Source organism: Ziziphus jujuba, chromosome 12 (genome assembly GCF_031755915.1).
Source record: "Ziziphus jujuba cultivar Dongzao chromosome 12, ASM3175591v1".
NCBI lineage: Eukaryota > Viridiplantae > Streptophyta > Magnoliopsida > Rosales > Rhamnaceae > Ziziphus > Ziziphus jujuba.
This window is the reverse complement of record NC_083390.1, coordinates 14,735,905-14,755,314: the sequence shown is the minus strand read 5'-3', so window position 1 is coordinate 14,755,314 and position 19,410 is coordinate 14,735,905. Positions and strand designations below refer to the sequence as shown.

At 32.4% G+C, this 19,410-nt stretch overlaps 4 protein-coding genes and 1 non-coding gene across 5 annotated transcripts; 2 read left to right on the top strand and 3 right to left on the bottom strand.

Annotated features, from left to right (window-relative positions):
- The first annotated feature begins 54 nt into the window (after positions 1-54).
- Positions 55-2,668, top strand: LOC107429031 (cell division topological specificity factor homolog, chloroplastic). Its single transcript, XM_016039657.4, has 2 exons — positions 55-287; positions 1,830-2,668. The coding sequence occupies exons 1-2, from the start codon at positions 201-203 to the stop codon at positions 2,439-2,441; spliced, it is 699 nt and encodes a 232-aa protein (XP_015895143.2). The 5' UTR covers positions 55-200; the 3' UTR covers positions 2,442-2,668.
- Positions 2,669-4,358: 1,690 nt separating this feature from the next.
- Positions 4,359-5,934, bottom strand: LOC107429022 (uncharacterized). Its single transcript, XM_025077961.3, has 3 exons — positions 5,067-5,934; positions 4,561-4,635; positions 4,359-4,477 (listed from the first exon to the last, which is right to left on the bottom strand). The coding sequence occupies exons 1-3, from the start codon at positions 5,932-5,934 to the stop codon at positions 4,359-4,361; spliced, it is 1,062 nt and encodes a 353-aa protein (XP_024933729.3).
- A 3,521-nt stretch (positions 5,935-9,455) lies between these two features.
- Positions 9,456-9,527, bottom strand: TRNAW-CCA (transfer RNA tryptophan (anticodon CCA)). Its single transcript has one exon. It is a non-coding gene; the product is annotated as a tRNA-Trp (tRNA).
- A 71-nt stretch (positions 9,528-9,598) lies between these two features.
- On the top strand, positions 9,599-14,603 carry LOC107429029 (mitotic checkpoint protein BUB3.3). The gene is made up of 10 exons (XM_016039652.4): positions 9,599-9,897; positions 10,010-10,140; positions 10,807-10,889; positions 11,623-11,868; positions 12,435-12,507; positions 13,090-13,170; positions 13,242-13,323; positions 13,478-13,578; positions 13,952-14,063; positions 14,202-14,603. Exons 1-9 carry the CDS (start codon positions 9,793-9,795, stop codon positions 14,034-14,036), a joined length of 987 nt encoding a protein of 328 aa, XP_015895138.3. The 5' UTR covers positions 9,599-9,792; the 3' UTR covers positions 14,037-14,063; positions 14,202-14,603.
- Positions 14,604-15,998: 1,395 nt separating this feature from the next.
- Positions 15,999-16,633, bottom strand: LOC132800141 (uncharacterized). The gene is made up of 2 exons (XM_060813147.1): positions 16,315-16,633; positions 15,999-16,186 (listed from the first exon to the last, which is right to left on the bottom strand). Exons 1-2 carry the CDS (start codon positions 16,631-16,633, stop codon positions 15,999-16,001), a joined length of 507 nt encoding a protein of 168 aa, XP_060669130.1.
- Between the last annotated feature and the right edge of the window lie 2,777 nt (positions 16,634-19,410).

The following is a 19,410-nucleotide window of genomic DNA, read 5'->3' as shown; positions in this document are numbered from 1 at the left end:
ATATGTCGTTTCTCTGACTAATTTCTTTTCTAAATAAATGGCTTGTCGTCTCTTTAGCTTACGGCGTCGTTTTACAATCGTTTGGATTTTGAAAGCCGGCTTGTGAGCCGAAAGAAGAAGGGCTGAGGGGTGAGGGGTGAGACTCTGAGTGAGAGAATCTGCGAGAGAGGACGAGAGCGAAGCCAAATCGTGAAGAAACAATGTCGACTTTTGGAAATCTGAGGGTCTCAGCGACACTGGGTTCTTATACCACTCGCACTCTCCGAAGTTCTTTTCCATCTTCAAAGGTTTGAGAATGTTTTTCCTTCTCTTGTTTGTTTAATTGTTCCTCAGGGTTAATTTCTCATTTCTGTGAATAATCCTGTTTATATCACCAGCTGGGTTTCGTGAAAAACTTTGTTTTCTGTTTGTTGGGACGTTTGTTGTCTGGGAAATTGTGAGAAAGAAATGAAAATTTTGACAATTGGTTGAGAATACTGAAATGTTCTTAGTTTTCTTTTGTTGTACCTCGTACTATTAGCGACGAATGGAGTGTATAAGTAATTTGGGTCTAGTGGTGAAGCAGAGTAGCACCATATATATCCGTATCTGTAATTGTAAGTGTACTCTACTTGGAGGTTTTCTGGGGAACAGGAAGGAAAAAGGTTCTGATAGGTTGTACCCATTTTCTTAACTTACCAGTTACTCTAAGAGCTGAAGTTTATATGAAAATGCCGTATATATTCGATTGTGCTTTTAAATAAATGTAGGTTGCATATAGCTCAAAGAAAAACTACAAACTTGACGTTGGAACTAGTCTTATTAATCTTACATTATACCCGTGACTTGAAATTGAACATTTTTAGCTGCAATTTCGTTGCCTTTTCTATGTACATCTCCAGTGTAAATGTCTAATACCTTGTAAAGCAGCATAAACATGAATAGAAAACTTGCAACTCTTTTGATAGCAGGACCATGGTGTTTTCAAGGGTTTAGAACAAATATTATATCCATTTTTTGGCACATGCTAGTCACTATCCAATTGGAAATTAGGTGTTTTCTAGTTGGTTGAGTTTCATTTGATATGTTGCTTCTTTGCAGTATGATGTTGTCTAACATTCACTGGAGTTGCTCTTCATGCTATTGTGTCCATCTTATTCATAATTTCTCTTACTTGTCTAATAGACGGATTCACAATTTTGTGGTGAAACATTATGACTTTGCAGATCATTAGTCAATTAGTCTGTGATAGCAGTTGGATATGATTGGGTATTAAAGTATAAACCATATGTTCTTTGTTGTGTCGCTGGAAAGAAGCTATATATACTTCCCAGTATCCTTCTAAGGTGTTCTTATATTCATTGTATTGATTACTTGATAATTAACACAATCAATCATAGTAACTTGTGAATTGGTTAGATCAGTTTTGGAGAGGCAGCCAGCATAGTGATGTTCAAACCTTTCAAGTTTGTATCTATAATTATGGGCATTCTTCTGATTTTATGTCGGATGGTCAATTAATATGTTTTCATGGTTGAAATTATCTATATTGTTGCAGCTATGCTGTGTTTAATATCGTTTCTTGATGCTTAAGATGACAGGTAAAGAATTTGATTATTTGATGTCTTGAAGGATTTCATAAGCTTGTTTTATAGTAATTCACCCATTTCTCTCCCCCATATGGAGCCACCATTGTCGAGTTTAAGCTGTTGAGTGACTTGCGACTTAATAGTTACCACGCCCTCTGCGCATATCAACGTTTAAATGAAAATAGTAGGAAACTAGGGGTTAAAAAACATGTGAAAAATGCCTTTCCCTACTTGAGTGTTTAGTTTTGTGTTTTATTATAGGTAGACTTCAATCATTTCTTTTGTGGAGGATCAAGCACGTCTGAGATCACAACTAAATGGCCCTACATGGTACTTGATAACCGTGATATGCGCAGACATGCGAGGAGAATTTCTGGAATCACTGGAGACGTTGAAATCTCACCAAAGTCCATAAGTGAAGAAGCTGAGAGTTTTCTCCTTAATGCAATCAACATGAGCTTCTTTGAGCGCTTAAACTTGGCTTGGAAGATAATTTTCCCATCACCAACATTTAAGAGGAGCTCTAATGCGAGGATTGCTAAGCAGCGCTTGAAGATGATCCTTTTCTCTGATCGATGTGCGGTTAGTGATGAGGCCAAGCAGAAGATTGTTAAAAACATAGTGCATGCTCTATCAGATTTTGTTGAGATAGAATCCCAAGATAAAGTTCAGTTGAATGTCTCTACAGACACAGATCTCGGAACTATTTACTCTATCACCGTACCGGTAAGGCGGGTGAAGCCGGAATATCAAGATGTAGATGAAGTTGGAGCAATAACGAATGTCGAGTACAAAGATACTGGTGAAAGCTCTGGTTCTGTTGATGTCAGGTTTGATTTTTTCATTCCAGATGAAAGAAATAGTGGTTTCTAAGCTCAGGAACGTTCATGTTTGACCACTATTTAGAATTTCTCTTTAACATGTTTGGATGTTTAGCTAGGGAGACAGCCTTACAATTCTGTACATAAATGAAAATTCCTGTAAGGTTAGGGATTTTGTTGTTGAATTCGCAGTTTGATTTGATGTTTGTGGTTTTTAGATTTTGGGGTGTGTGTGTCTGTTTACGATACTCATGATAGATTTGGTTGAATTTCTTGTCCTGATCTGAGTACCACATTCATTCCTACAATTTTATGTTAATGCCATATTTATTGCATAGCTGAAGGTCAAATTCTTTTATGACACAAAAAATAATAAAAAAAATAATAATAATAATAAAATAAAATAAAGAAAGAACATGCAAGAATAGGCTAGGACATTTTTGATTTCAAGTTAAAGAAAATAAAACAAAACCACCGTGCATAGAGGATCTCTTAGCCCACTATGGTTCTCTTTTCGCACTTGTGAATTCTAGAATCTCTATTTTCTTATTATTATTATTGTTATTTATTTTTTTAAGTTCCGAGCAGCTAGTTAAGCCAAGTCAAGGTTCAAAATATCAATGTCGACGGAAATATCGAGAGTTCAAAATACGGAAATTTCCATGGAAATATCGAAAAATATCGAATATCGATAAAAAATTATAAAAAACGATGGAAATTTGTTTTAAAAGATGGAAATTTTTATTGAAACTTTAGAATTAACTTGTTTAATTCATCAATTATCAAATTGATTATAAAACTTACTAAAATATTGAATGGATGTTATGTTCTTCTTAGTAAATTGATTTATAATGAACAATTAAACATTAATAACCATAGATGAATTATTATTAATAAAAATATATCAAAAAATACATATATGATAAAATTATTTATTAACTAAAATATATAAAACGATTATTACAATTATATTGTAGTTCATAAATGTCATTTTAATACCACATAGAACTTCTGGGTGGTTGAAAATCATCGGTTTCTTCTTCATTTTGATTTTGAGATGTGAAATGTGAGAAATAGTTATGAAAAGATGTATCTCCATAATAGTTTTGCATATAATTATTAATATGCAAACCATATGGATCTTCCATTATTGGTTGACTATGTGCATAACTACTACTCTCTGATGGTTGAGTTTGAGATGGTACCCATGAGTTGCTACTTGATGACATTCTATAATTATTAATTGAATAAGAGTTATGAAAATGACTTCCAACCTTCATAGATCCAAAATTCATAGAAATTGAATCTTCTTCTTGTTGTGACATCTCCATCATAGATTTCTCTTTACGTGTATAGTCTTTTCCAACAGCACCGAATCCTTGACCTGCATCTCTACTCCCATGATCTTCATCCTGTGTTGCATGTGTGTAATATTGTTCACCAGTAAATGGGCCTAATCCAACTTCTTAACTTGGTGATTCCCTTTAGCCCCTACCTCTTCTACCTTCTAATTCAGATAATTTATTGAAGTTATCTTCATCACCACTGGAGCTAGAGTGACTACTAAGAGTCTCAAATTGTGAATGTGTACCACTTGATGGAGCTGAAGCACTAGTAGTTCTAATTGGCTCTCTCATAAGCCTTTGAAATGAATCACCACTACTAGAATTTACTTATTCGGTAATCACTTTTTGAACATTTATCCCTTCTTTTTCAGTTTGTTGAGCAATCTTTGGATCAGGATTCCCCTCATGATCATCTAAATGAACATCTCTAATCCATTGGTATATTTGGTTGCCCTCTTCATCATCATCTTCCATTATAGTTTCAAATATTATTGTTGGATCCAAGTCTTGATGATTTTCTTCTTCAGCTTCCATATCTCTCAACTTGAGTTTCATATTATAGTAACAATAGACTAGTTTTTCAACTCTACTATATGCTAGTCTATTTCTTTGTTTTGTACGTATTAGTGCAAAGTGCTCCAATTTCTTTCATAGGTAGAGGATGATGCTGTTTGTGACAAAACTTTCAATGCCAATTTTTTTACTGTAGGTGCACTATCACCATACATGATCCACCATTCAACTGTTACAAAATAATTATTATATGATTACATATTTGTACTATTACATCAATTGATATTCACATACTACAATATTTAAACTTACCAGGAGACATCTCTTTTCTAGAAGCAATTGCTGTTGGTCTGCAAATCCTTTCCTTGCATCCTTGAAGTATGTAAGCTGTAAAATAAAATAAAGTTATAAACCCTTAAAATATATTATGTTAATAAATTATCATAATTATACCTCCTTTCCAAACTGGCTAATTGCGGCCGATTTAGGATCCAATGTAGCATAGACATCGTGTATAGCCTTTATAATATTAGAATCTTCTCCAACCCCAGGTCTATATTGATATTGTTCCTTTTTTTTTTTTCCCCTTTTTGTTTGTTTCTGATAGAAGATGTTTTAGTTTTTCTTGTTGTTGATTAGAAAATGTCATTGTTGACTTAAGTAAACGCCTAGAAAATTAGTGGAAACTTTACTGGGAGTATATATATATATATATATTAGTTTAATTAAAGATAAATAATGAAAGATATAAAGTATTTTACATTAACAACAAAATAAAAATCTAACATATTTTATATAAATTGACTATGAGCTCATACCTGCTGCATGTAATGGATGCTTTAAGGTTTTATCCCACCTATTATTGATAATTTTTAATATCCACTTTGCACCATGCATTTTGTCAAGTTTCTCTTTAACAATTCCCATCAACTCATACATTGCTCCTATTGTTGGATAAACCTCGGTGTCAACAATACGTAAAAACTTATATAAAGACTCAAATAATTGACACATCTTATGTGCTTGATCCCAAAAAGTATGATTAAGTATTATATTTTCCACTGTTTGGCCTTCTTTTGAAGCACTATAATTATGATTAGTCCAATCAGTAGATGTGAATAGTTGCTTAAGTCCTGCTTTCTTTTTAACCAAGCTATCAAGCGCAAGATAGTTTGTGGCAAATCGTGTAAGTCCCGAACGAATGATGTCACCTTTGCAAGTTTTACACATTTTTGCTAGCAACCAATTATGATTGTAAATGTAAGTTGTGATTGCTCTAGCTTGCTTGATCACAATAGCCACATTCTCATTCTTCCCAATATCTTCAAACATGAGATCAATGCAATGTGCTGCACATGGAGTCCAGTACAAATTGTAATCTCCCATTAATTTCTTCCCAGCTTTAACAAATGCAGAGCCATTGTCTGTTACAATTTGTACCACAGTTTTCTTCCCAACTTTCAGAATTATTTTCTTCAATTGCTCATATATGTATTTATGATCCTTTGTTTGATTTGAAGCATCAATAGATTTTAGAAAAACTGTGCTTCCTTTTGAGTAAACCATGAAATTAATAATAGACATCCTGGTGGGACCTGTCCATCCATCACACATGATTGTACAACCATAGGTTTCCCACTTCGCTTTCATTTTGTTTACATGGTCTTTTATCTCCTCATACTCCATATCCAAATATTTTGTGCTGATCTCATAAGGGGTTGAAGGTTCTATACCTGGCCCTGCTTGTTGGCATCCTGCTACCAAATTCTTGAAATGATGGGATGATGCTTTATTTGCTGGTAAATTTTCATAAATAAAAAATTTACTTATTATTCTTCCCATACCTTCTTTTATTTTTCCTCCAGAAAATTTTTTTTTTATATTTTTTTGCTTTGCTTGAGAGGACTTGTATAAGCTTGGTGCAACAAATCTTGATTGTGGATCTTTAAGACTCTGTGTTCGTTATACTGCAGGTTTAGCACGACTACTAGATTCGCCTCCTTCAGCTTGATATCGAACTTTGTGGAGATGACTTCTTTCCCACTCTGATTGTTTAGAAGCATGAATTGCCTCTCGATAATCATTTTTCTCATATGGATCCATCTCAGGTGGATATGCTATGTCATCATCCACATCATATGTTTCAGCATGCAGTTATCCTCGTAGATCTGCACGAATTTCCATTCTATTTGCTTTTTTGATCTTACGTTGTTGTTTTCCTTTTAACAAATCTATTATGAATTTTTTAACTTTAGGAGGCACTTGACCACAAGGTTGTACATTGTGTGAAGGATCAATACCACTAAGGTGGTATTTTAATCGTGTTACTCCACCACTCTTCATCACGCAATTACAATATTTGCATATTGTTCCACTTTTATTACCTTCAATTGGAAAACCATGTTCCCATGCAGGATCATGTTTGCTTCCTCCACTAGCCATTATCTTATAATAATAATAATAAGAGTAATAGTAATAGTAACAATAACAATTTTAATATTTGTCTATGAATATATATATATATATATATATATTTGAATTTTTGATTGGAATCGGATAGAGATATTTGATTAAAATATTTTCTTATAACTATGAAAAATAATTTAGTATAACAAAAAAATCAAGATCTTTGAAATTAAATAATTCGTTTTTAATGAATGTACCTAGTACGAAAATGATTCCTTACAAATCTCCAATGCCTTGAGTATAGATGTTTACAATTGGAAAAGGGACAAAACACTACATAAAGAAATAACCAATATTTTCAAAGCAAAAAAAGAAATAACCAATATATTTAGGCAAATTTAATATACTTTAACAGTGTATATTCTAGCCGACATATATATATATATGTATAAGATTTATTTTCTAATCAAGTTTTTATTTATTGTTTATAAGTTTTAACATATTATATTATGAAGTTTTGCTTACGTAGAAGATAACATGAAAAAATTAAATGACAAAGTGGGTTTTTTAAGTTATGCTTTTTATCCAATAAGAAAAAACAATTATATTTTCAATCACACATCATACATTAAGTTTAAGTTGGGTTTGTAAATCTAATCATTTATGATTACTACATATATTTATATATATATATATATATATATTTATACATATATACATGTTACATTTTCACCATATATATATAGAGATAGATACATATGTTAATATATAATTAATTAGCTTACAATTAATAATTCAAATAACAATAATACAAGTGAATTAAAGAATTTAGATCTTAAAGTATAAAAGTAAATATAAACCTCTTTTTTTTTTAAGATAAAAAAACTAACCTGTAAAAAGGATATCCAAAGAAGTTGTATGAAAGAACTTGAAATTTTGTGAGAACCGAAAATATATATAAGAAAAAATGTTAAGAACAAAGCATCAAATTTACTCTTTAAATAAAATAATAATGTGAATTTTTTTTTTCCATGGAATATTTTATAATCAAAAGCACACTCATGACTCATGAAGAATATCTATTGGCTCTGGTAAAATATAAAAAACATGTGAAATTATGCAAAGATAAGAGAGTGGACAACCAAGTATAGTATATAGAGACAAGAAAGTGCCTAAGCAATTGTCAAACACACATTTATGAAGAATATATTTTAATTTCAAAATTACATAATGATGTACTAATATAAAAGACACGTGAAATTATGCAAAGACAGGAGAGTGGACAACTATATAGAGACAAGAAAGTGTCCAAGTAATGGTCAAACACACATTTATGAAGAATATTTTTTAATTTCAAAACTACATAATAATGTACTAATATAAAAGACACGTGAAATTATGCAAAGACAAGAGAGTGAACAAGCAAGTATAATATAGAAAGATAAGAAAGTGTCCAAGCAATGGTCAAACACACATTTATGAAGAATATTTTTTTAATTTCAAAATTATATAATGATGTACTAATATAAAAGACACGTGAAATTATGCAAAAACAAGAAAGTGGATAAGCAAGTGTAATATACAGAGACAAGAAAGTACCTAAGCAATGGTCAAACACACATTTATGAAAAATATTTTTTAATTTCAAAACTCTATAATAATGAAGTAAGATTCTCTAGCATAAAAATATTTTTTCTCTAGCATAAAAATATTTTTTCAAAACTATATAATAATGTACTAAGATTCTCTAACAAATTTTTTTTTTAATTTTAAAACTATATAATACTATTGTAAGATACCCCATAGTATAAGAAATTCATGGAGAGTATTTGGTTGATTGATATAATTGAATGATATAATGTCTTCTTCTTAAAAGAAAATGAAAAATAAAATTTATGAATTTTTAAAAAAATTATGAATTGTCTTTTTCAATAATATTTATGAATTTTTTTTTTAAAAAAATTCATAGATATTTTTGAAATTTTCATGGAAATTTTGGAAATTTTCATGGAAATTATAGATTTTTTAACCAAATCATTAAGGAGTTTATGTAGATATTTTACAGAAATTTCCATGGAAATTTTCATGAAATTTCGAAAATTTCCATGGATATTATGGAAGTTTTATCCATTTCCATGTCGAATTTAAATTTTATATCGACCCCTTCAAAAAATAGAAATTTCGAAAAAATTTCAAAAAAATATCGGATAATTTAAACCTTGAGCCAAGTGAACATTAAACTTATCAAGAGAAAAATTAAATTAAAATTACATATTCATGCACTGTTTGGTTACCTATAAAAATGAAAATTTTCAGATAGGCAGGTTGGTTATTTTGAAGGAAAAAAATAATGCTATCAATGTAAATCCCAAAGCCAAAAGTTTGATTCTCCATGAATGTCAATGGAAATGCGGCAATACATATTATTTTGTATTAAAAGCTTTGCATTTGAAACATTTATTATTGTAAAAAAGTGATCATGAATCAAAGTGAAATAATAATTTTGGTTAAAGTATGTAAACGAAAAAGTTATGGTTCATAAATAATAATATATGTGTTGGGTAAATAATATAGCATAAAAACTTTATCAAAAATCATGAAAATAATAGAGTGAAATTTGTAATATTAAGTTTTTATATTTATGATATACTTTTTATTTAATAATATTATAATATACTTAGAAATTTACAAAAACGAGTTACGAGTATGAAAAAATAATCATAATAATAATAATAATAAATTGAAAAAAAAAAAAAACAAAAAGAAAACCCAAACTGGCAAAATTTTGAGAAAAGGGGAATTGAACCCGACGTGAATCGAACACGCAACCTTCTGATCTGGAGTCAGACGCGCTACCATTGCGCCACGGATCCACAAGTTGAACATGGACAACATTATTATTATTTAAAATAAAAATCGTAACTCCAATATATAAATTTAATCCCTCGGATTTGAAATTCTGAGCGGGAATTTTTCAGGTTGGAGAGAGTCTTTCCTTCCAAATCTTCTTAGGGTTAGTTTTCTGGTACCGAATTGGAGTTCATTTTTCTCGTTTAACCAGAGAATCTTTCCCTACAAGTTCGTGTTTCTTAACCTTCTCAGGTTTTGATACATGTTTTTGGTCTCTACGGCTCTGAAATGAGCAAAGCTCCTCTACAATTCGCAAACCCATTTGAAGATGCCATTTCCAGAATTCGGTTTGCTCCCCATTCGGACAACCTTCTCATCTCTTCTTGGGACTCTGTGAGTTGTTGTTGTTGTTTTTTTTTTTCCTTTTTATTTAAAGTTAGCAATTTAATGTAGTAGATTGTGTCGTTTGCTTTTTGAAATGCTATAAGGTAAATTCTTTGGGCAGAGTCTTCGACTGTACGATGTAGGTAGCTCAGTGCTTAGATTGGAAGCTCATTTCGAAGCTGCGCTTTTGGATTGCTGTTTCCAGAATGAGTCCGTTGCTTTTACCGCTGGTTCTGACGGTTCCATTACAAGGTTTGCAAGTTCGATCACTGAAACTATGGTCATGGTTTGGTTTCAGTTTTAAGCATCCAAGTCAGTTTCTATATTATGTTTAATAAATATGATAATTCTTTTTATGCATGACATTTTGGGTAGTGGGTACTGAAAAAGGTGAATTATATGTTGAATTGGGAATTTGGAATGTGATTTAAGGTTGAGGAAGTCGAGTTTTGAAATGGGTTTTAGTCTATCAGATGCTTTCATTAGCATATTGTTTTGGATAGGGACTGATGGATTACTTATCTAAGTACAGACAAGTGGACAACTTCATTTAAAAAAAAAAAAAAAAATGCTGATTTTTATGGTGGGCATTTATTTTGGCTCTTCAACTCAAACAAAGAGTTAAAAATATTAAATTTATTGACAAACAGCTAATGTCTTCAAATAATATGAATTTGTGGCCAAAAGATAGAAAATTCTCCATTCCATTAGATATTTTTTGTTTAGGTGTAATAAGAATTCCTTCTTTTTCTTTTTCTTTTTTTTTTTTTTTTTTTTTTTTGGGCATCACATTGCACGTTTTGATAATTCAATCTGAAAAATAAATTTCTTATATATTCTTACAACGGTTATCATGGCTGTATGTTTTCACTATTAAACATAAATGTTTTGACTTTTCTTGGGGTATTTTTCTTTTAGGTATGACTTGCATTCAGCAATTTGTGATACAATTGGAAATCATGATGATATTGCAACATGCATTGGATATTCTGATGAAACCTGTAAGCTAAAACTATACTGTTCGTTCTGTTTTATGATTCTTATTTATCCTTTAAGCAGTTGTCAAATTTCTGGTTTTCCTTTTTTCTTCTCTTGCTGTGGAATCTGCAGGGGCAAGGGCGTTTATATATGGGGAAAAAGATGTTCTTTATGCGCCTTGTTAAGAGATACAATTAGTAATCAATATAATATAACCATCTAGTTTGAATGCTTTCTCCTATTTTTTCAAGTGTCTTCCATGCCTGAAAAATAATGATTGCAGCGGTCAAGTTTTACAATTAGTATACAGTTTAGTAGTTAGGACTTACTTCAAAAGCTCAGAGACACTATTATGATCACAATGTCAGTGGAAAATCAGTAATGACCTATTGCGATTTGTAGTCTCTCTTCCATTGCTCATAATGGCATTTTTTTTTTATTTTTTTATTTTTTTATTTTTTAAGTAGTAAATTGAGGCATATTATTAGATGTAGTTGGGTGGAAACTTGCTTTGCAATTCTATAAGAAGTATATTATTGTACTGGTAATAATAGAAATACTTTCATTAACATGTTGATAAACAATGACACATAAACTCATAAAATATTTGGGGCTGATTGCATTGTGGTCATTATGGCATTTCACATAATAAGCATTTTTAACTCCAACTGGAACGATATCCACATAAATCAGTCAATCTCTGACTTTGTTACTTGACACAACTGCTAAATAAAATTTTCCATTGGTTCTTTGTAGGTCAAGTAATTACTGCAGGTATGGACAGGAAGATATTGTCCTGGGACACACGATTGGTGAAAAATATGTGCTTTGCACACCTGGGATCAGAAGTGGATTCTATGTCACTCTCAGTATTTGATATGGTCATAGCAATTGGAGCATCAGTACACATGTATGACTTGCGTAAGATAGAAAGACCATTTCAGTCAAAAAAATTAGATTTGGGCCAGATAAAATGTGTCGGTTCATATCCTTATTTTAAAGGTATGTTTCCAAATGTTTGCTTGGTTTTGCATGAAATGTAACTGTTGTTGAGGCTGCAAAGAACCTCAATTGAAAGCACTGCCTGTGTTATTAATAAAATATGATCATGAGTGGGTTTATTTTATTTAATTGAATCAATCACTTGAATAAAATCATAAGGAGCCATTTTATTAGGGTTTATTTATGCTAGTTTGGAAGTTCATGAGTTCATGTTTTGTCTTGAGTTTGGAACTTTATGTTAAATGGGGCTCGTTTATTATTAATTTGTTGTCTTTTATTTCCTTATTTTTATCTGGTTTTACTTTTATATTTTTGTTTAGATTGCCTATAAAAAGATGGGTATTACTGTAAAAGTAATTCAAACTTGACTTTTGAACTTTGTTGATTATTAAAGCATTGGTTGCTCCCCTTCTTGATTCTTCTTGTGCTTCCTTTTCTGTTAGCTATGTTCCCTTTCATCCATCCTACATCACCACTATTATATTTTCTATATGTTTGGACTATGGTAAATTTTTAGTATAGTTCTGTGTTGGGGATTTAATAAGGTAAAACTTATTTCTTTGCAGGATTTGCAGTTGGCTCAGTAGATGGTCGAGTGGCAGTGGACCTTTCTTTTCCATCTGATTCAGATGACATAAGGTCAAATTTCATATTATAGCTCGCTTAAGCTTTTGTGGTTTATTCCGTTTTCTTTTAGGCCAGGGGAAAGCTCTGAATAAGTCGCTGAAAATTTTAAAAAGTTCCGTAAAGAAAATATTTTTGGTTTGGTACTTTTAATATCTTGTTGTCTTTTGTCATACTTTTTTTGAGTGCATCTATTATTCCTCATTAGCAATGTGTATGTGAATGTCACTTCTAAAACATGTGAGGCACTAATGTGAGATGTCAGATATCCAGCCTGGTTGCATTGCCAAACCTGGGCATCATCCTGGAATCTCCTTATTTCAGAAATCCACTTAATGTACCTGTGACATGCTTTATGTTGAAACAATTCTGAATGTTGGTTCTCTGGCTGATCGAGAAAATAAATAATCTCAAAATCATCTTTTTACTACCTCATCCAAGCCATAGCATATAATGTAGTTTTTGTTTTGTAAAAATTATTTGCTTTGTATTATTATCAGTTAAATGTAACAAATAACTTGTTCCTGTGGCTTTCACCTTGAGGTGCATTTTTGGTAAAAACCTTCTAATGAAATGCTGTTCCGCATACTATTGCAGATATATGTTTCGATGTCATCCAAAGTCCACAGATGGAAGATATCATCTAGAAGCAGTGAATGACATTGCATTTAACCCACTGTATGTCTAATGATATTTTCTGTTCACCATTACTAATCTTGAGTACTTACACGGTTTTATGTCTTCTTTAGCTTCACTGGTGCATTCGTAACAGGTGATAAGGAGGGTTATGTTATTGCATGGGATGCTCAAAGCAGGAGAAAGCAATTTGAGGTATTACTCATTAATCTAGAGTCACACTTTGAACCCCTGCTTTTTGTGCTGAAATTTTGATGTCAGATACTTCCAAATATGCACTATTCATATTCAACTAATACATGGAGTCGTTTTATGTCCTCCATATTTTTCTAATCTTGTATGGTTTCAGTTGCCTAGATTCCCAAATAGTGTGGCATCCTTATCATTCAACCAAGGGGGTCAACTGCTGGCTATTGCATCAAGCTACACATACCAAGAGGCTAATGAAATGTTAGTCGTTCTTCTATCTTATTTATTTGAAATGTTTGATTTTTCCAATTATCTGAATTGAACTATGTTTATCACATATCTCCATACATTGGCATCAGATGACTATGTTGCGTTTTTTTATAAAAACTTAGGGCCTGGTAAATCTTAATCTTCAATCGCAATATCGTTGCATCAGTCTGCCTTGACTTTTCTTCCAAAATTCAATCCTGTTACAACTATTCCAAATTATGTGAGCCTATAATTTAATGGGCTGGAGATTTTTTAGCAATCAAAATGTCTCGTTTCATTGCTACATGATTAAATTGGAGAACATATCTGGATTGTTGACCGTTATTAACTCCTTTTTTTATTGTCTACACTTCGCCTGAAATAGAGAAGATCTTCCTCTGATATTCATACATAAAATTGATGATGGCAACATCAGATCAGTCTCTTCTGCAAGTTCAAGCAGGAAATAATCATACACATTTTGGTTTGCTATGAAGGTAATAACCCAAATGTGTATCTTTGCTGCTGCAAACCATGACTTGAACACATTTTCGATTTTCTAACATGGATTGTGGCCTTTCTTACATTTTGTATATGTTTTCCCATCATTTTTATATAATTCAAATGGATTTCAGGCTTTAACCAGATCCACTTCATACCTTGGGACTTTTTGGATCCAAACCTTTGATTGCAATTGGCATCTCTTTGCTTGCATGGTGGTGTGTGAAAATGAATCATAGAAGCATAGACTGAGATGAAGAACAACTGAAGGAAATATCACGTGGCAACAAAATTCAATTTCTAGTTCGCTTTTCCCCAAGAAAGTTTAGAGATTGTAGAGTATTTTGTGCTTGATCCTGTTAACATTTCTTTTGTACCAGTGTGGATTCGTTCAATCATCATTTTGATGGGTCCATTAGAGAGATGCTAATCTTTTAAGTGTTTTTTTCAAGATGGTTGATGCTTCTATCTGAAGCATCTTAATTTTAACGTATATCATTTTTTTTTAATACTAAATTTTAGTTATGAATATTACATAATTGGCAAATTAATAAACCTAAATATATGCAAAGTAAACCCATTAACTAACTTTTTTTTCCCCCCCTTATGATTATTATTGTTGTTTGTTTTTATGATATGGGTGTTATGAAGGTTGGAATTCGGAATGGTGTTTAATATTAAGTAAATAAATTTGGTAATTATTGTTTTATAGTCCTTAATTAAAATATTAACATATTCTACCAGCTGTTTGGCTAGAGCAACAATTGTTTTAGCAGTAAACCTTTAATGGTTATTGATTATTCGTCTTCTAATATTTTTTTTATTTTTTCTAAGAATAATTAGGTAACAAAGATCAAATAATCTGACCAACCTAAATGATGATCCTCCATTTGTAATAGAAAGGATCCCGGTCTTTCATTGATACTAGCCATCAAATTTTTGTTGCGATATTATTTTATCTGTTCACTTTCTATAATTGTTGGAAAAATCTAAATATGCAGGCATGCTATAGGCGTGCTACCTTAAATTTGCAATTCAAAGATATGTTATTTCAAATCTGTAACAGTTTAAAGAAATAAAGAAAATAACAGTTGAAAGAAAGAAATGAAAATGAATGTCAACGCATGCTACTTCAAACTTGTAATGGTTCAAAAAAATATATATATATGCTCCAATTAAAGCAATCTACTCATGCAATTGTATTGATTATTATTGGAGAATAAAATAATCATAAAGTTCAATTGCCTTAATAATCAAAGGATTTTAAAAAATAAAATTTCAACTAAAAATAATGAATTAATAAAAGTAAATTCTAAAAAAAGAATAAACCAAAAATCTAGAGTTTTGTAGTTGTATATGGAGATATATCTCTTCAATGAGCAAATGGAGCTTCAATATATAGGCAAGAAGCTTGTCCATATGATTGTTGTATTTTCGATATAGGATTTTTCACTTTGTATTTTTTAACAAATCTCATTTATAGTTGTGACTATTCAAAAATTTTCACTTCTAATGCGGGATAATCCATTCTTTTGCAATATCTAATCATTTTTTATCTAATAATTAAAATAATATTTGAATAAATATTAAATTAATAAAAAATTCAAATTAAATAATAGTCCAAACATTGCCTCCCTTGCTTTGTAATTTTATAGTGGAATGTAAAAAATTGCAAAGCAATATTTATCAAGCTCCTTAGTCTTGACCTTGTAACTTTGTAAAATTCCCTAAGTACAAACTACTATGCACTAAATATATCCGTTGACCTAACTAGCCTTTTATGTCTTTGATACTTCATGGGATTCCCAACTAGTTAGGTAGAATTTCTTTAAGAAGCGGTTATTGATTGGGTTGGAATGCTTTATACCATCAATATCCTGAAGTTGATACACCTATTTCCCTAATATTTTGTTGATAGTAAAAGGCCCTTTTCAAGTAAAAGACCATTTACCATATTTTGGATCCTTGGAACTAATTGGCAAGATTACTTTCCACACCGAGTCTCCTTCGTTGACGTTCTTGAATCGCATTCTTTTGTTATAAGCTCTTGCCACAGCTTTCTTGTGTATTTGGCGATGATCCAGTGCTGCCAATATCACTTCATCCAACTCTTTTATCTCTTATATCATGTTTAACTACATTCAGCTGGAGTAAAATTATGTTGCTAGGCAATTCATAAATACCTTGTAGTTATCTCCATAGGCAGAATAGCATCATGCTCATATGTTAGTGCACATGGTGTTGTACTATTGCCGGATCTCTTTGAAGTCCAATAGGCCCGTAAAGTTTCATATAACAAGTTATGCCAATTTCTCGGATTTTCATCCACCATTTTTTCTAAAATGCCTTTCAAAACTTTATTTGTTGCCTCGGCCTGACTATTAGCTTGAGCGAAATATGGGGTTAAATGAGTAAGCTTGATCTCATATTCTTTGATGAATGTTTCAATCGCTTTACCAGTGAACACCATTCCGCGATTGGCAATAATAGTTTTCGATATGCTGAACCTGTGGATTATATCTTCTTTGATAAACTTGATCACATCGGCCTGATTTACAGTTTTCATCGATCATGCTTCGACCCACTTAGTGAAATAGTCAATGGCTACTATGATGAACATGTGCTACTTGCTCGATGGAGCATATACTTGGCAAATCAAATCATAGCCTGAAAACGGCCAAGGTTTGATTATTGGATTGAATGGTGCAACCAGGATGTATACTCCTGAAGCTATCTAGGCCATCTTCTTGGCCTCAAAATTCAATTCCCTTGGCACATGTGAAAGGATTACATCGTCAAAGCTTTGTATAAGTTGATTTGCCACCATGTAATATTCAGATAAAGCTAAACTATGACAACTATATTCACCAGTCAAATGTTTCAGAGCCAACATTGAATCGCTAATTATTTCAACTGTAGACGCTAGGGCTGGGCAAAACCCGACTCGGACAGACCAACCCGCCCGAACCGAACTATTTGGGTCGGGTTGGGTTGGTTTTTAACTGTTAAGCGGGTCGGTTCGGTTACATATGGATTGAACCCGTGGTTTTCGGTTCGGGTTACGGGTGGGTAAAAAATTTACCCAACCCAAACCGAACCGACCCATATCTCAAAATAGTAAAAATAAAAAAATTTGGGCCGAAATCCATTATGAGGTCCAAACTGGCCCAAACCAAAAATAAAAAAAATTGGGCTGAAAGTGAAGCTCATCATAAGGTCCAAACCGGCCTAAACCAAAAATAAAAAAATTTGGGCCGAAGCCCATCAGAAAGCCCAACCCGGCCCAACCCGTGAACCCAACCCAAACCGAAAAATATTCATTCGGTTCGGTTCGGTTTGGGTTGAATGTAACGGTCGGTTCGGTTCGGTTTTGTACCCAACCCAAACCGAACCGGTCGGTTCGGTTTAAAAAAGTTCACAAAACCGAACCGAACCGAACCGAGCCCACCCCTAGTAGACGCTCCCAGTTCCTTCAAAATTTCCAAGTTGATGATTAAAACTTCATATTCGACCTGATTATTTGAACATTTAAAGGCGAGTTGGAAGGAAAATTGTGTCTTTCGTCCTTTCAGGGATTCAATTACAATTCCCACCCATGCTAAAGTTTGTATCCTTGATCCGTCGAAACTCAATTTTCAAGGTGTAAGAGAAATTAAAGCTATGTTTACTGGATCCATTTCACTTTCCAACTCCAAATATGGACGATCAGCTAGAAAGTTTGCCAAGACTTGTCCTTTTACTACTTTTTGGGACATATACTTAAATGAAAACTTGATAATACTATTGTCTATTTTCCAATCTGTCATCTAATAATGAGTTTCGAAAACATATACTTGATTAAGTCAGCTTGAGAAATAATAAACACCAAAATCGATAACATATGGTGTTGTAACTTTGTTGCTTCAAAATACAACACCAAGCATAACTTTTATATAGGAGAGTGCTTCAGCTCATTTATCATGAAAATTCTACTCAAGTAATATACAACTTGCTCTTTTTCGAGTTCATTATATTGGGCTAGCAAACATCCAACAGAGTTTTTTATGGTCGAAATATAGAGTTTAAGTAGCTGATTCTTACGTGGAGGCGTGATGATAGGTGGTTTTACCAGGTACTCTTTTATTCAATCAAATACGTCCTGGTAATGACTTTCCTATTTAAATTTCTCTTTATTCAACTTCAATAAGGCTGAGAAAGGTTGGATTTTTCCAAATGTGTTAGAGATGAATCTTCTAAGGAAGTTGATCTTTCTAATAAGGCTTTGCAGCTCCTTTTGTTCCGCAACAGTTTGACTTCCGAAATTGCCTGAGCCTTATTTTTTTTTGACTTTGATGCCCTTTTGGTGGATTAGAAAACCTAGGAAGTTTTCTGTAGAGACACCAAATGCACATTTCAGGGAATTTATCTTCAACTTGTATTTTTTCATCCACTTGAAAGCCTTTATCAAGTTAGTCACATGATTTCTCTTGGCATCCAACTTCACAATGACATCATCAATATAAACCTCTAAAAGATGCTCAATCAAATCATGGAAAATTGCATTTATAACTCTTTGGTATGTAACTCCTATATTCTTCAAACCAAATGGTACAACAACCCATTCGAATGTTTCTATTGCACCTAGGCCCCCAAAGGCTGTCTTTGACATATCTTCTTTTGTGATGAAAATATGATTATATTCAGAATGTTCATCCATGAAGGAAAGAATTACATGCTTGGCCACTCCATCCACAAGTAAATTGACCAAGGGCATAGAATACTCATTTTTGGGTGTAGCCAAATTAAAATTTTGAAAATCAATACATACTCTGAGCTTTCCATTATTCTTCATTACTGGGACTACAACCACTCTGTAGATCGAGCTCTCCTAATAAAGCCAGCCTTAATCAACCTTTCAATTTCTTCTATCACTTTGAGTGTGATCTCTAGTGACAATTACCTTGGTGGCTGTTTATGTGGCCGAAATCCTTCCTTGATTAGGAAATGGTGTTCTACCAATTTTCTATCCAGGCCAGGCATGTCATGGTAGTCCCATGCAAAACATTCTTTGAACTCTATCAAGAGTTCAATAATTTTGTCTCGTAAATCAACTTCCAATAAGCCGCTTACAAATATTGGCCGAGGAACTTCATCAATTCCTAAGTTTACTTCTATCAGTGAATCCTAAACCTTGACTTTGGAGTCATCCATCTTAACTGGTGCCAATCAAATCTCATTGAAGTTGGACTTATCATAAACTTTAGAATCATCCTCCATAATACATTCAGCCAAGTCAATGGTCGAATTATTTTTCGACTTCTTTTCTACCATGTATGCCATTAACTTCCTGATGACGGTTTGAAC

Excerpts from the sequence above, each read along its gene's own strand:
- LOC107429031 (XM_016039657.4), top strand. The coding sequence starts at position 201 with ATGTCGACTTTTGGAAATCTGAGGGTCTCAGCGACACTGGGTTCTTAT. Across the intron at positions 288-1,829 it reads GTTCTTTTCCATCTTCAAAG|GTAGACTTCAATCATTTCTT; the intron begins GTTTGAGAATGT and ends GTTTTATTATAG.
- LOC107429029 (XM_016039652.4), top strand. The coding sequence starts at position 9,793 with ATGAGCAAAGCTCCTCTACAATTCGCAAACCCATTTGAAGATGCCATT. Across the intron at positions 9,898-10,009 it reads TCATCTCTTCTTGGGACTCT|AGTCTTCGACTGTACGATGT; the intron begins GTGAGTTGTTGT and ends TTCTTTGGGCAG. Across the intron at positions 13,579-13,951 it reads TACCAAGAGGCTAATGAAAT|AGAAGATCTTCCTCTGATAT; the intron begins GTTAGTCGTTCT and ends CGCCTGAAATAG.
- LOC107429022 (XM_025077961.3), bottom strand. The coding sequence starts at position 5,934 with ATGGAGTATGAGGAGATAAAAGACCATGTAAACAAAATGAAAGCGAAG. Across the intron at positions 4,636-5,066 it reads GCATCCATTACATGCAGCAG|CTTACATACTTCAAGGATGC; the intron begins GTATGAGCTCAT and ends TTTATTTTACAG. Across the intron at positions 4,478-4,560 it reads TAGAAAAGAGATGTCTCCTG|TTGAATGGTGGATCATGTAT; the intron begins GTAAGTTTAAAT and ends ATTTTGTAACAG.
- LOC132800141 (XM_060813147.1), bottom strand. The coding sequence starts at position 16,633 with ATGAAAACTGTAAATCAGGCCGATGTGATCAAGTTTATCAAAGAAGAT. Across the intron at positions 16,187-16,314 it reads TTCAAAGAGATCCGGCAATA|AGATAAAAGAGTTGGATGAA; the intron begins GTACAACACCAT and ends ACATGATATAAG.